The sequence below is a fragment of the Leptosomus discolor genome, chromosome 4 (genome assembly GCF_034619465.1).
Source record: "Leptosomus discolor isolate bLepDis1 chromosome 4, bLepDis1.hap2, whole genome shotgun sequence".
Classification (NCBI taxonomy): Eukaryota; Metazoa; Chordata; class Aves; order Leptosomiformes; family Leptosomidae; genus Leptosomus; species Leptosomus discolor.
In genome coordinates this window covers 71,938,030-71,951,811 of record NC_141394.1, presented here as the reverse complement: position 1 = coordinate 71,951,811, position 13,782 = coordinate 71,938,030, and the positions used below count along the sequence as shown (strand labels likewise).

The window sequence follows — 13,782 nt, the reverse complement described above, 5'->3', positions numbered from 1 at the left end:
AAATCATTGTGAGCTGTATTAGAAGAGTTAATGAACTGAACTTAATATGCTAAAATAATGTAAAAAGAGGAAAGAAAAGAGTTTTCTGAATGTTTCTGAAAGTTGTTTTTAGCATATAGCCATTAATGTGTTAAGACGTACAAAAATGCATTAAACGATCAGGAATATTTTCCTTCAGGTACTTAGAACCTAATAAATAATGAATGTAGTGATTAACTACATGGGCAGAAGGACCAGAGCATTACCAAGGAAAAAACTGCATAAAACCTGGCCTTTGAACAGGTGTGCACCATTGTTTTTAATATATAAAAACACTTGAACATATTCAGTTGTGTGTGAAGAGAAAACAAAAGAAGTAAGCGCGCTTGAATTAACATTGTATTTTCAAATGAAACAGATTTAAATATTGCCAAGAGCAGTGAGGGCATCTGCAGTCAGGTGGAAGGGCAGCGGAGCGAGGTGAGCAGAGCACCACGATGCCCTTCAGTGCTGCTTGAGCAGCCACAGAGGTTTGTGCAGGTCTAGAGAGCTGAAGTAAGACCACCACCAAGGCTTCTCCCTGCCTGGCGGTGACCCACCTCGAGCCTCGGGCTGCCTGTGTTGGGCATGTGGGTCAAAAAGTTCCAGTGGGTCGTATGGGTCGTACATGTCTTCCATCGACCGGCGAAGGAGTTTGTTGGGCCAAGCCTCAACAGGTCGCAATACAAAGTCGACTCGCCCAGCCCGTTTCATCTTGGCAGGAAGGGTGACCCTCTTCGTAACACGGCTGTATCCTGCCGCTTGGGCGCTGATTATGTATGTCCCTGGAGGCAGGAGTCGCCAGTAGTCTCCATCAGCAGCTTAGGAAAGGTAAAGGCACAACAAAACCAAGCTTAGTTTTTAGTCTTGCATCTTTGATAGTTACATACTTATATACACATGCAGGCACAAGCATTTAAGGGGCGTGTTTTCAAAGGATCTCAGAGTTAGGGCAGCTCAGATTTTGAAAAGAATTCAGATGCAAATACTTGAATGTCAAAAAGAGACTCCTCAAAAATGTGAAAATCTGGCCTTAGGGAGCTGATAGACTAAAATTCACATACAAAATGTCAGTAACCAGTGTGCCTGTATCACAGGGAAGGGAAGCTTTCCTTCATGCTGCTTTCCCAGGGGTACAAGGAATAGCTCCAAAGTATTCAAATGAATTTAAATCTATGAGAAAGCTGAGAAAGTGAAAGCAGAATCCAGGCTGCAATATATATATATAAGTGTGTATATGTATATATATATATAATGTCTAAGGAGCTAAGATATCCCTACTTTTATTATATTACATTTAATTAGTTTGCAGACATTATGGTACATAAGACTATGGAGTCAGAGATGCAGCTGGTATAAATTGCCATTAATGTAAAATGGGTGCAAATTTCCTCCAGCTGAAGGTTAGAGCCTGAAGGCAAAAGCGGGGAGTTTTAAAACAGAATATTTATTCTTCAGTTTATATTTCCTTTATTTTGAATGGTAAGTGTCTTAGTTTGGTTAATGTTACATTAACATTATTTTCTCATGGAATTTCTCAGTCTTTTTTAAAACTGAAATTAAAAGTCATTTAATCATATGACATTCTTATCCCCACCTAACTCAAGAACAAATACTCCTTTTTCCTTCAATGTAAACACATTTTTTATTTAATCCTTTATTCTTTAAATGTCCACTGCCAATGGAAAGCCATTGTCTTGGAAGAAGTTTGAAAAAGACCCTAATTCATACCAGAGTCTCCCACCAGCCTCAAGAATCTGCATCATCTCCACTATTGTATCCCTTCTAATGTTAGTTTTTTGAAAGCTGGAAAGCATCCCCTACATTATAAACCATTCTGGCTTTCCGAATTGATTCAACAACTATCATTAGAGCAAAATGTTACTATTCACGTCTTCTATTTTTCACTCCTATGCCCTACCCTGTTCTCACTGAAATCAATAATAAAACGAGAGCATTGATTTCAGTGAGAGCCTAAAAGCTCAGAACTTTATGACTGTGAAAATTAACAGTTGCATATGCCTCAATACATGTTTACCTGCTAACGACAGGTATAAAGTTAATGTAATTCAACTTCCTAGATTTTTGCATTTGATACAACTATTGTGCAAAAATTTCATATATTTATGCTTTTCCACATGAGCAAAAAAGGCTGCAGGCCCTTCAATCACTACCGTTATTCCAGTTGTTAAAGTCAGTGTGAATCCTACTCTAATGTCTACACCACATGCTCACCATATTTCAGCTAACTAATCAGGGCTCCGCACCTCCACAAACTTAGTTACAGCCCCCGAGCAGGGCTATTGCCATATTCCCCCAAACATGAAACATAAAGGTTGATTTCTGAATCTTGTTGAAGACACATTGGCTTTGATGAACGGCAGACAGTTCCAGGTGGAAGTTTTAACAGTAAGGACTATGTCATCCCAGAGACATGACAAACTCAACAGCTGGTTTGACATGTCTTCTCTCTTGTTTCTCTAGAAAGAAACACACAGCTGAGCCTTCAGTTCTCCATTAAGGTGCCATTTCTATCAAATATGACAAGACTTTTGCCAGTTAAGTTCTCAGTGCTTTCACCCTGCCCCAGGAAAAAGCTCGAACTAAAAATATTACCTGTAGTGACATCATGCTGGATGCCCCTGACTGAAATACGAGCATTTTTTATTGGGTTGCCAAACTTATCAGACACAATTCCTTTTATCCCCCGATGAACCTGGCAAAGCAAAGCAAAGCAAAGTTAGATGAGAGTAATTTATTACAGTAGCACCTCCTCACCTTCTACAAGGAAACCCCTGTAGACAGGAAACAACTTTCAAGAGGTTCAACTCATTATAGAGGCTCTCAGGCACTAATGCCCCTTCAGATCACATCCTCTATTTTGGGAGCTCTAAGAGGGCTGAAGGAGAGGGGTAACTGAACAAGAACTTTTTTGGCTAGGTATGTGGCTCTGCACTGAGAGACCCTTCTCGGCACAGATCACTGGCACCTCATGATCTGACCATAGTATTTAAAGACTGTTTCTGAATCTCTGCCCTAGATCCAAAACCACAAAGAAATGAAAAGTTTAGTCTTTAAAAAACAATTTGATGCTCTATACACAACGAGAAGGCATCACTTCAGCTACTTGGGACTCATCATCGCTCTGCTGCCTACACTTCACTACATGTCAGAATGTCATGATAGCAGTGTGTATAATATCCTTTTTCCCTTCTCTACAAGCACAGAACCAAGCTGCTTGAGCTGATGAGAAATGTGCTTGGTGACACACTAAAGACTGATGTGAATTCTGTCATACCAGGAGGTGCACAAACAGCTCACTATGATTGAAGTTCAATAGAATAGAACAAAACAGGAAAAAATCCAAGTATTTAAACATTAAATCTATTAAGGTTCTTTTTCTGCAGCCTTCCAAAATGAAAACATATTCTATTGGAAACTCTGTATGACTTTTTAAAATGAAAAGTAATTCCAGTTTGATTTTTCCCCTGAACTGCTATGATCAGCTTGAGCTGTTCTTCACTTCACTTCCCCCTCCTCTTTCTTTTCCTCTCATTTTTTCCCTCCCCACTATCCTTTATCACAAAAGAAGAATATAAAAAAAGAACAAAGCTCCAAAACATTGGAAAAATATATTTGCTTTTCTATTGGAATACAGAGATGTTTAAATATAAACATTAAAATATCCAACTTTACAGTAATTTATAATATGAAGCTGGAAAAAGAAGGTCAACTCTAGTGACAGTAGTTTTTTATTTAAGGTGAGCCTGTGTTGTCACTGCTCTTGTTAAACAGTCATTCCTCGCTGAGTGGAGCTATTCACTGGAGAGTTTAGGAACAGCTCAGTATAAGGACTTGAAAACTGTCCCTTAAGAACTATTATGATGAAGTACCGCAATTTGCTTTTCAGCATGGACTTGAGGATTTATCATATGGATAGTTAGTAAATCTGGTCAGAAGAGTCATCTCAGATCCGAATTTCATTTACGGTGTAGACATACTCAAAGTAGTATGACCTCATCCAACTTCAATAATAATTTTGCAATTACAACATGATGGGATAAAAATGACAAAATTGAAATTTCTTTAACAATGTTGGTTTGTTTTGCTCTAGTAAATATACTGTTTTGTTTCTCCTTGAGTCTGTGACACATAAGTTTGGGAGAGTGTTTTGATATCACTTCTGACAGGGAGAAGAGACCGGCATTTATGAAAATGAATTCTACTTCTGTGTGTTAAGCCAAGCAGATTTGTATGCACACCAAACAGCCTGGTGTATATCAGAATAAGAAAAGCTTGAATTGGTTATGGCAGACTTAATCCTTATCGGGAGTAATTTAGTCATCCTTATCTACAAAGTTGTTTTGCTTACTGTCCTGCGTTTACTCAAAAAGCTTTTCCGGCATAGACTTCTACACTATCTCACACTATAAAAATCTTTACATCTTGAAGACTTCAACTGCAATATATATGGATTTAACCCAGCTCCATTTGGATTCACTAAAACTCATTTTCATCAGACAGCTGTAAAATGAAATGAGTTTGGTGGTCTGTACTGTAGACTTTATTGAATGATAATACTTACCACAAGTAGCAAGAGGTTGCTTAGAAAGGCCATAAAAACACTCCTAACAATTTTAAATTGCTGTGTACTCTATCAAAATAAGGCATGACAGAAAGCTAATCTACTAATGGCTGAGACAAAGATGAGCAACTTCTGTTTCTGTGTTCACTTACTTATTGTCAGTGAGGTATTTGTTTTTGCTGAGCTTAAACTTATTATTAAAAATGGCTTTTGAATGGCATGTTTTAATGCTCATAGACACACAATTGTTCCTTTAGAAGATCAGGCTTCAGATCTTTTTTAACTACTTTTGTAAAGAAATCAAGCTGAAAAGTGTGGAAATGGCATTTCTAGCAAGAGACTTAGAACCTCCCCATTTTAGCTGAGTCTAATTGTCCTGCTACCATGCAGTAGGCTCTGGGCCACAAATGTGGAATATGAAAAGAAAAAAAAAGCTCTCTGGAAAGCAGTTCTTGTTGGTTTATTCTTCAAGAGGAAGTTTGATCCGTATTTTTCTGAGTATGTGGGTTTTCTCTAGCATTAAATTTTGGACAGTTGATTTATAATGTTGCACAAAATGTTTACAGACAACTCCCTTTTTCAGTGTTTTCAAGGCCTTTACAGTTCTCAATCTCCATCCTTCCTGCAATATAGGCAAAATATTATCTGTGTGTCCTGCTAGACAAACTGAGGGGCCCCTGGTGGAGTGTGATGATTGAGTCGGTGCTATCTCGATAACTAATTAGGGAAACAGTAAAGAAACTAATACTGACAAAGAATGAAGAAGAAAAACTGTAAGCACAAAGGTCTGTAAAAGCAGAGGCATACCATTTCCATGTAATTCAGAAGGGCATCTCTGTTTTCATGCCAGATTGTAAACAGTTCTTCCTCCAAAGGGAACTTTTCGCACCCTACCTCCACGGTAACTTCAAAGCAATTCGTGTGAAGGTAATTAAAATCTGCCATACCTGTAAGTTGAAAAAGAAAAAAGAGAGGTCATGAAGAAGCCATGTAACCCTCAGCTGGAGCTTTGCTGTTGCAGTCAGATGAATGCAGTCCCTCTGGGTCTGGATTAATATATCTTAAAGAGTGTGCATGACCAATGTATAAAAAGTATTCAACAACTTCAGAATTCTACAACTGGTTTCAACTATGAATTAACTATTGACAATGACACTTCTTTCAAGTGAAAAAGCATCATTTTAAATTATTATTCACCTGACCAACAAGTAGTGATAGAAAGATAAGGATTGGTTAATCACGGTAATTGGATAATCGGCTGTATCAGAGGTGACTGCAAAGGGTCACCAGCAAGGAGGTGACCTTTTGCCATCAGTATGTTCAAAACTGTTTCTGTACAAAAGGCATTGGATATAATTTTCAGAAGAATGTTAGCCAAAGATATTTAAACCTAATTCTCACTCATGCCCCAAAGCTTTCTAAATGCCTGGTTTCAACATAATTATTTGGGGATCCAGCTGAGTCCTATTTGAAAACACAACAGAAGCACTGCTGAAAATTTATGAACACTGATATTTCATCCATGCCAGTGTTTCAAGAATCCTGTAGAAAACTAAATACTGTTATTGGTGAAATCAAATTAGCAACCTAAGTACAAATGAATGGGATGTTTGTCTCTGTTGTAGTTTTCCGTGAGAAAGAATTTCTCTAAACAGATTGAAAAAGCAACACTTGCATAGTCTGCAAGATGGATCCAAATTCACGCTGCTAAGGAATGAGAGCATAGCATTAGGCATTTATTTCTACATTTCAGATTTGAAAACTAGAATAATATTATATATAATAACAAATTTGACCCTTGTATAGCTTGTTAACTTTCCTCGAGTCACATCAGGGCTGACTACATCCCATGGTATCTGAATACAAATGTTACCGATGTACATTTTGCTACTTAAATCCCTTACAAGTTATGTTTTACAGGGGTCTGACCTAAAGCAAACTGAGATGAACAAAATTATTTCTTTCAAACCCTTGTGTCTTATAAAGGTCATATAGAGGTTTTACCTCACTTGATATGATGGTAAAGTGGTTTTACCTCCAGTGAAGCTGTACCACTCAGCACCATTTATAATACCTCCACGTTTTACAAAATTTCCACCACAACGAAGTTCGGATCGGTCCGAGATGACTGGATGTGCATCTGCGTAGGCTTTAGCCAGCATTTTAAACATCTGTAACAAAAGGATGTGAAATACATTTGCTTTTACAAACTGTAAACACTGTCGTTGCTTGCAACTTTTGCTGTTGCCAGCCCAGACAATGAGCCACCCTGTGTCCTCGAGGCTGATGGAGGGTGCAAGGGTATTCTGCCAGGAAGTTTTAACTTCTCATCTTCTCCAAGGTCCTTCGCTGCAATTTAGCCAGAGACAACATTAAATACCAGTGGATTTTGCGATACGTGGTTTCAACCTATCATCTGGGGCAGGCTTGTTTGGTTGTACTCCAAGGCCCATGTCCTAAAGCTGAAATTAGCTCTTCCCATTATGTTTTGGCTTTTGCTATTTTTACCCTTTCAAAAATACCTACACCAGCCTCAGCCCAACTAGATCTTCGTATTGGCTGCTGCTGTTTAAAATAGACAGTGTCAACTTGCTTTGCTCTTATCATTCACATAGCACAACCTGCCAGTTTGATCTCAACGACAGTTGCTTCTTTGTGGGGCAGAAACCATCCCTAAAAAGCAAAGGATAGGATGTGGTGATGGAGGATGTCACCACTGATTTCCTAGGAGTGTTGATACTGATGAAGAACAGAGGAGTCACCACCCAGAAAGGAAAAGTGACAGGTACATGTAGTGAAGACAGAAGAAACAGCAGTGATCTGCAGAAATCATTTCTTTGAATCAGGTTCCTGCCATTTTTCTCCAAAGTTTCTTCCAACTTTGTACAGGAATCCTCCCTCGCCTTTTTGTTTATTTGAACCTCATCTACAAAAAATGTAATTTCAGATTTCAACATTGAAACTACAGCAATTGTCAGATGCTATTAGATTCTACTACTCAGCATCATGAGTTTCATTGCATATTGCTTGAGATAACATGTGCAAGAAGTTGGGTGGCTAAAATCTTATTTTTAGAAGTGATCCTAAAACTTTATCCGTAATGTTATCATCAAAGTTAAAGACCAAAATGGCCAAGTACACAACTTTGATCTAATATTTACAAATGTTTCTAATAATCGCAAAGCTGCGCCAATTATGGGATCAGGTAGGTGATCAAGGAAAGGTGGAAAGAGACTGTTATATAAGTGTAAAGACAATTTACCAAAATACTTCTGATGAACAGACGTTAAAAATCCTGACTCATTATAAAATGCTTTTGCATTTCCCTTGAGTTTCTGTGTGTCTAAGTATTGCTCCTTTAACAATTAAGTTTCCTTCAAAGTTCTGCTGGAAAGAAATGGATGTTAGTTAAATATGTTAAGAAGAACTTTTACTGCCAGTAGTTTGGGGCCAGGCCCAATATCTTTAATTTCCATAGGAATCTGGGTCCCAGTTGTGAATCTTCCGTGGAAGATATTTGCTAAAAGTTTAGAAGGTGCCTATGTGACTTAGGAGTCCTCACTTTTCCCAAAGACATCTGCAGATGTTTTATTTCCAGTGACCAAGTCTTTCTTCTCTTTTTTTATACCAAGAGGTACAAGGTTTTTGCCTGGCCACCAATGCAAGTGAACAAAGATGGGTGGTAGTGAGAAGACAAAGTAAGAAATCCAAAATCAAGCGAACTTGATTTAAAAAAAAAAAAAAGGTAACTTTTTAAAAAATAAGTCAAAATCTGCTCAGATAGCAATACGTTTATTATCACTTAGCAGCTAATACTTGACTAGTCACGGACCTCAAAAACCCTTAGACATTTAGGTGTAATACAGTGGAACAAAAAGGGAAAAACCACGGAGGAATCCTTGTGACTTTGGAAGCGTGATGCTTCATTCGGTAAAATGAGGTCAGTGCTGTTACCTTGGCCAGCACTTTTACCGTATGGACTGTCACAGGTTGGGTATTTCAGGGGGAGGGAAGGGAGTGTTTCCATTCACCAAAGGGAGCGAACTTGATTTGATGTGCACCTTTCTGCTCCGGTGAGCACAGGCATCAATCCAGCTTCTTGTGTAACACAAAGCAACAAGAGCCTGCTAAAAACATCAGTCTCCACAAAAGCCAAAATATGGAAAAGCTCTGGGTCAAGTGGACTGAACCAGATGCAAGAATGTGAGTGTAAGGCCATGGTCCAGCTCTGAGATGCCTTGGTCTCAGCAGGTACCAGCCCAGGCTGTGATGAAGGCGAAAGAGGCTTGAAATCCACAGTGTCTTGGAGCAGGTGCCAAAAGGATCCTCGTGCTACCGCACATACACCATGAGGGTCACAGGGAGGTGGTAGCACCCAGATCCATTTTCAAACAGGGAAACCCAGTTTGAATATACTTCACAGAATTTGACTTTTTAATTTCTGGCTATTACCTGCACTGCAGCATTTCACCCTGAGCTGCAGCCAAGGGTGCAAACTTGCCCCGTTTCCCCTTGTACCGCAAATTTGACAGGTCGCTGCCAGAACAAAGGTTATGGCTAATACATGGCAGCTAAAACAAGCTGCTGTATTTCAGGATGCAGGTTCCCTGGCAGCAGCAGCTGCAGATGACATTACTTAAATGCAGGTCACTTCACAGCTACAGGTTTTATAGCTTTCTGGGTAAAATTTAAAGTGATACTGATAGTGATGTTAAGGTTCCTGTGCTGACTCATTTGAAAAATTGGTTTTCATTGAGGACACCACCAGCCCTCCCCTGTACGTTTCAAACTTCCAAGTTTGTAGCTTAATTCCCAGGCTTTGCAGATACCGACTATGCAGCAGTCACCAGCATGAGTCTTACACTGTTACAAACCAGGGGGGCCATTAGGACTTGCCCAGCTGTGCACTGCATTGGGATGGAGCACTTTGTCTGTGTGACTGCATTGTTTCACTTAAAACACACGTGTTGTCCCTGACTGGAGATGATACAGCCACTGCTGTCCTTCTGTCCCACAGGTGAACTGCTTGGTAAGGCGCACACAGCCATATTCCTCCACCAGCTACGTATAAATCAGGATATCCCTAGCCCAGGAGATGGGATATAAGTGCACAGGTTTATGCTTTCCCTTAGTCCTTTCTTACGTGGGCTTTTTACTGCGCAGTGCCTAATTTAGTTTACTACTAAATCATTGTCATAGACACATAGTAGGTATCGTATGGCTCAGAAGAAATGGAATGATATAGAAAATGTTTAATAGTCATAAATATTTAAATATTTATGCTTGTGAGAACTGCCACTTTAGAAGTCAGCACAGGGATATGGTCCAAGATGCTTCAAGTCAAAGATCAAATTCTGACCATTTTCAACTGCTGTTTGTTGTATACAGAAACACTTTTTCTTAAGAGGTCAGGGACAATTTTAACGTACGCTAGAAGGCTGAAAAGCTAGCTGTTCTCCTAGTGGGCATGTCGGCAATGAATACTAGATCGAGGAAACCAAAGGGAAATAGGAAAGATGGCAAAAAATTTCACAGAAGATTTACAGTGAATCCCAAATGGGGATCTTTCCAGGCACGAGAGAGGAAAACCATTCCCGTTCATCTGACCCGGAATAAATGTTACAAGGCTGCCACCATATGGCAGCCGGCCTTTTTTTTTTTGCCTCACATATTTTGCTGTTAGTCAGGCTTGTTCCTTTTCTTCTGGAAATCAGTGGTAAAAATATCACACCTTTTAAATAGTAAAAGCCTGGCTTTTCCTAAGCTGTGCCTTGTGAAATCATGTTTGGCCTCATAAAACATGGGTAAATCTTTACAGATCAAGCTGATAGTGTGTAAACGGTCCTCTATTTTTAAAGCATATTAAATAAGTGTATAAATCATATTATATATATAAACGTGTGATTTGTTACATATTTAACACATACATGCGCACATATACACACACATATAAAATCTAAATAAATCAAAGTTTGTTACTTGTTAAAAGAAAAAGTTTCCTTAGTTCCACACATGGAAACCATACCAACGCGCTGACCCTGAAAAAACGATATTACCTTCTCATCAGGTGTAGGGGAGAACATTTTTTCTTCCATAGGATGCCTTGAATAGTCATAAGGATAGGTCACAACCAGCTCGCCCCCATGGAGGCTGGCAGAGAGCACGAATGGGATAGACCTCAACCACTTCATGACTGCTTTTGTCTCAGGGGCCACCTGAAATGCAGGAAGAAAAAAAAAAGCTGTGAGTAGAAATGCAGCCCCGAAGGGATTTGATCCTGGGCAGGATGAAGCCCACCAGAGAAGGGTCCATGTCAGAAAGGAGAATGCTGAGGCTCTTTGGCTCTTCCATCCCAAAGGTTAATGGGGGAAGAGCATCAGTTTGCTCCACGGAACAGAGGAGACACACTGTTCACTGTGGAAAATCTGAAAAAAAAAAAAAAAAAAAAAAAAAAAAGAAAGAGAAACTTTGACACAAGAATAACTTTTTATTACAGTGACATCTTCAGCAGTTCAAAGTGATGATGGTCGTTTTTGTCTTGAAAAATTATGATGTTGTACCACTACTTGCAACACAAACTCCTTATCTAATTTCATTTCTAAATCAGCAGGATTGACTTTCGATGGGTAAACTGGAATGGGGTATTAATTTGTAATTCTCAGGACTTGTTGGAAATACATGGTATTGTTTGCTATCCTTTGGTCCAGGTTCATCAGCAAATAAATGAAAACTAATGTGTATAAAGCACAGCAATGACTGCAGTTTACCTGCAGTGAACTGCTGCAGATAAGTCACGAAATTTGTCTTTCTGACAGTCCGTGCTGAGTAACAGTGGCCAAGGGAGCAGCTACCAGGCTCACAAAGATACTCAGGCACACTCACCTCCTCCCGGCATGCAGGAGTCTCCTTCATCCCCTTTTTCCGAGGAGCTATTTCACGGACCTGCTCCGATGTTAGTTAATTCTTAGGGGTAAGAGTGTCATCTGGTGGCCGGTCCCTGCAAGACCAGACACACACCAGTGCCCTTGGAGGAGGTGAGGTTCTTTTCCTTGCGGCTTGTGACGTTACCAGGGGAAAAGTGGGTGAGGGCAGAGGCTGCTAATCCGGACTCTGCTTTGCACAAGTGCAGAGATGCAGGTTTTAAAAACTGGGCAAGATCTGTTCTGATGGACTTAGTCCAGCATCTATATAGGGCTTCTAACATTGCCTGTCACCCTTTGCTTTGATTCCATCAGTCATTAGAAAATCAGACAGCTGGGATCCCGGAGTGGCTAATGACTAGTAACAGTGAATCAAGTCAGCAGTGTGCAGGAAAAAAAAACCACCACAAAACAAACAAACAAACACAAAACAAACCAAACAAAAAAACCTAAAGACCTATACATTAGGGTTACACTAATAGTAATTTCTGTTTTCTTTGGATCAGTCCCTATTCTGCTATTGGTAAATCATAGCTTTGGGGATGCAGCAGGTAACACAAAATTAGGTGTGGAGTAGAGAAAAATACTGTGAAACAAAGATGCACCATGGATGTATTACAGCTCCCAGCAATGAAGTAGAAAGCAAAGGGAAAAAGCCATGTCTAAATACAGTTTTACCTAGAATGATTTAAGAAGATCTCACCCTGCCCATTCCTGACCTAGGCAGGAGGCTACCTCCTTTCAGGTGCCATAGTTATTAACTGAGTCCTGCTAGTTTTCAGGTTTCCTTGAAATGCCATTTTGTAGTTGTTGAGCTGAACTAGTGCCTCCAGCCACTGCAGCTGTGCTATTTGAAAAGGCTGTACCTTGTACTCGGGAAGAAAAAGGAACCTGAGGGTTCTCACTGCTGTAAGGTGAATTATTAAATCAGTAGTTTGTGGTAGCATATGGACACAAGTCAGATTGTGCCACTTGTCCTCAGGAGAAACAGGCCAGGTCCTTTTTATCTATAGACCTAGTGGTAGTTTATGAATCTCTGTGTTGCAACCCTTTCAACCTTGATATTATAAAGAGGCAACTGAAGTGTAAGATGTGATGTAACAGGTGAAGTCTGACCAGCTTGGGAACACACAGAATGCACTTTGCACACCAGAAACCTAACCAAGTTTTTTTTGCATGACTGGGAAGATTAGACACAGAGTTTTCATGAAGGGTATGACTTGAAAAACATTTTTGAAAAGGCAGTAAAGGAAAGGACAAACGCTCTGTGCTTTTTGCAGTCTCACACACCCACTCACACAACACAGAGGTGGGAGAAGAAATCAGCCCACCATACTTCATGACAAGGAACCTGGCAGTGTCCAAAAAACTTGGACTGCAACAGTCAAAGTATTTGCTTTTCTGGTCTTTGTGTGGTGCCCTGGGATGGACTGATACCGACCTTTATCCCAAGAGAATTTGGGACTGAACTAGCCACTCTCACCTGAACCCTGAAAGTGCTATGTGCATCCTTTCAGCCCGTCTGTTCTGAGGAGCAGAAGACCCCGGGTGGCTTGTAAGGGGCTGCAAGTGGCGATGCCTGCACCATGGACTCATGTTTGGGGATTCATGGGGACCTGGCACTAAGCCTGCGCCCTCCAGGCCCCACAGCACAAGCACTCCCGAGGAGGACGCTGCCCCAAAATCTCAGCAGCTCCCTGCCCTGTCTGCAGCTGCCCCAGGTCCTGCTGCCCAGCCAGAGAGGGCGTCCCTGATGCCAGAATCAGCCCTGTTTTCAAACAGCAGTCTCAGGCCTTGATAAGAAGATTTTTGAGTTGCTTCTGCAATTCAGTGGGCAAGGGCGAAATGCACAGTTTTATTTAGAGAGCTCCTAAATTCAGTCCCTCCCCGTGATTAGCTGACTTGCTCACTAGATACCTGCATGAGGCACAAGACACTGCTGCGTCACAGAGCCAACGTCTTATTGAAGCGAATGTTGTGGAAAATCAGGAGTTTCAATGTCACTGTTTTTATCCTAATAGTATTTCAGTGATGTCATGTACAGTGATTAAGGCTTTGAAAAGTGTACATCCTGGTTCAGCTCCACCGGATGATAGCAGATGCTATCTGTGTCACTCTGGCCTTTGACTATTCATAGACTTTTCCTTTGATGTGGGTTTTGTGGGTTTTGATTTTTTTTTCACCAGGGCTCATGCTGTTTAGTCAGAGGAGATCAATTTTAAAGTATCCATCTCACAAGAACAATTTGGGGCACAATTA

At 40.3% G+C, this 13,782-nt stretch overlaps 1 protein-coding gene across 1 annotated transcript in view; it reads right to left on the bottom strand.

Moving 5' to 3' along the window:
- Positions 1-483: 483 nt before the first annotated feature.
- The window catches only part of CPZ (carboxypeptidase Z), a 37,126-nt gene continuing 23,827 nt past the window's right edge, over positions 484-13,782 (bottom strand). Inside the window, exons 7-11 of the mRNA XM_009958942.2 lie at positions 10,660-10,818; positions 6,639-6,774; positions 5,411-5,550; positions 2,635-2,734; positions 484-839 (exon numbers count right to left, since the gene is read on the bottom strand). Coding sequence (XP_009957244.2) covers positions 484-839; positions 2,635-2,734; positions 5,411-5,550; positions 6,639-6,774; positions 10,660-10,818 — 891 coding nt within the window. The remainder of the gene's footprint in view (positions 840-2,634; positions 2,735-5,410; positions 5,551-6,638; positions 6,775-10,659; positions 10,819-13,782) is intronic.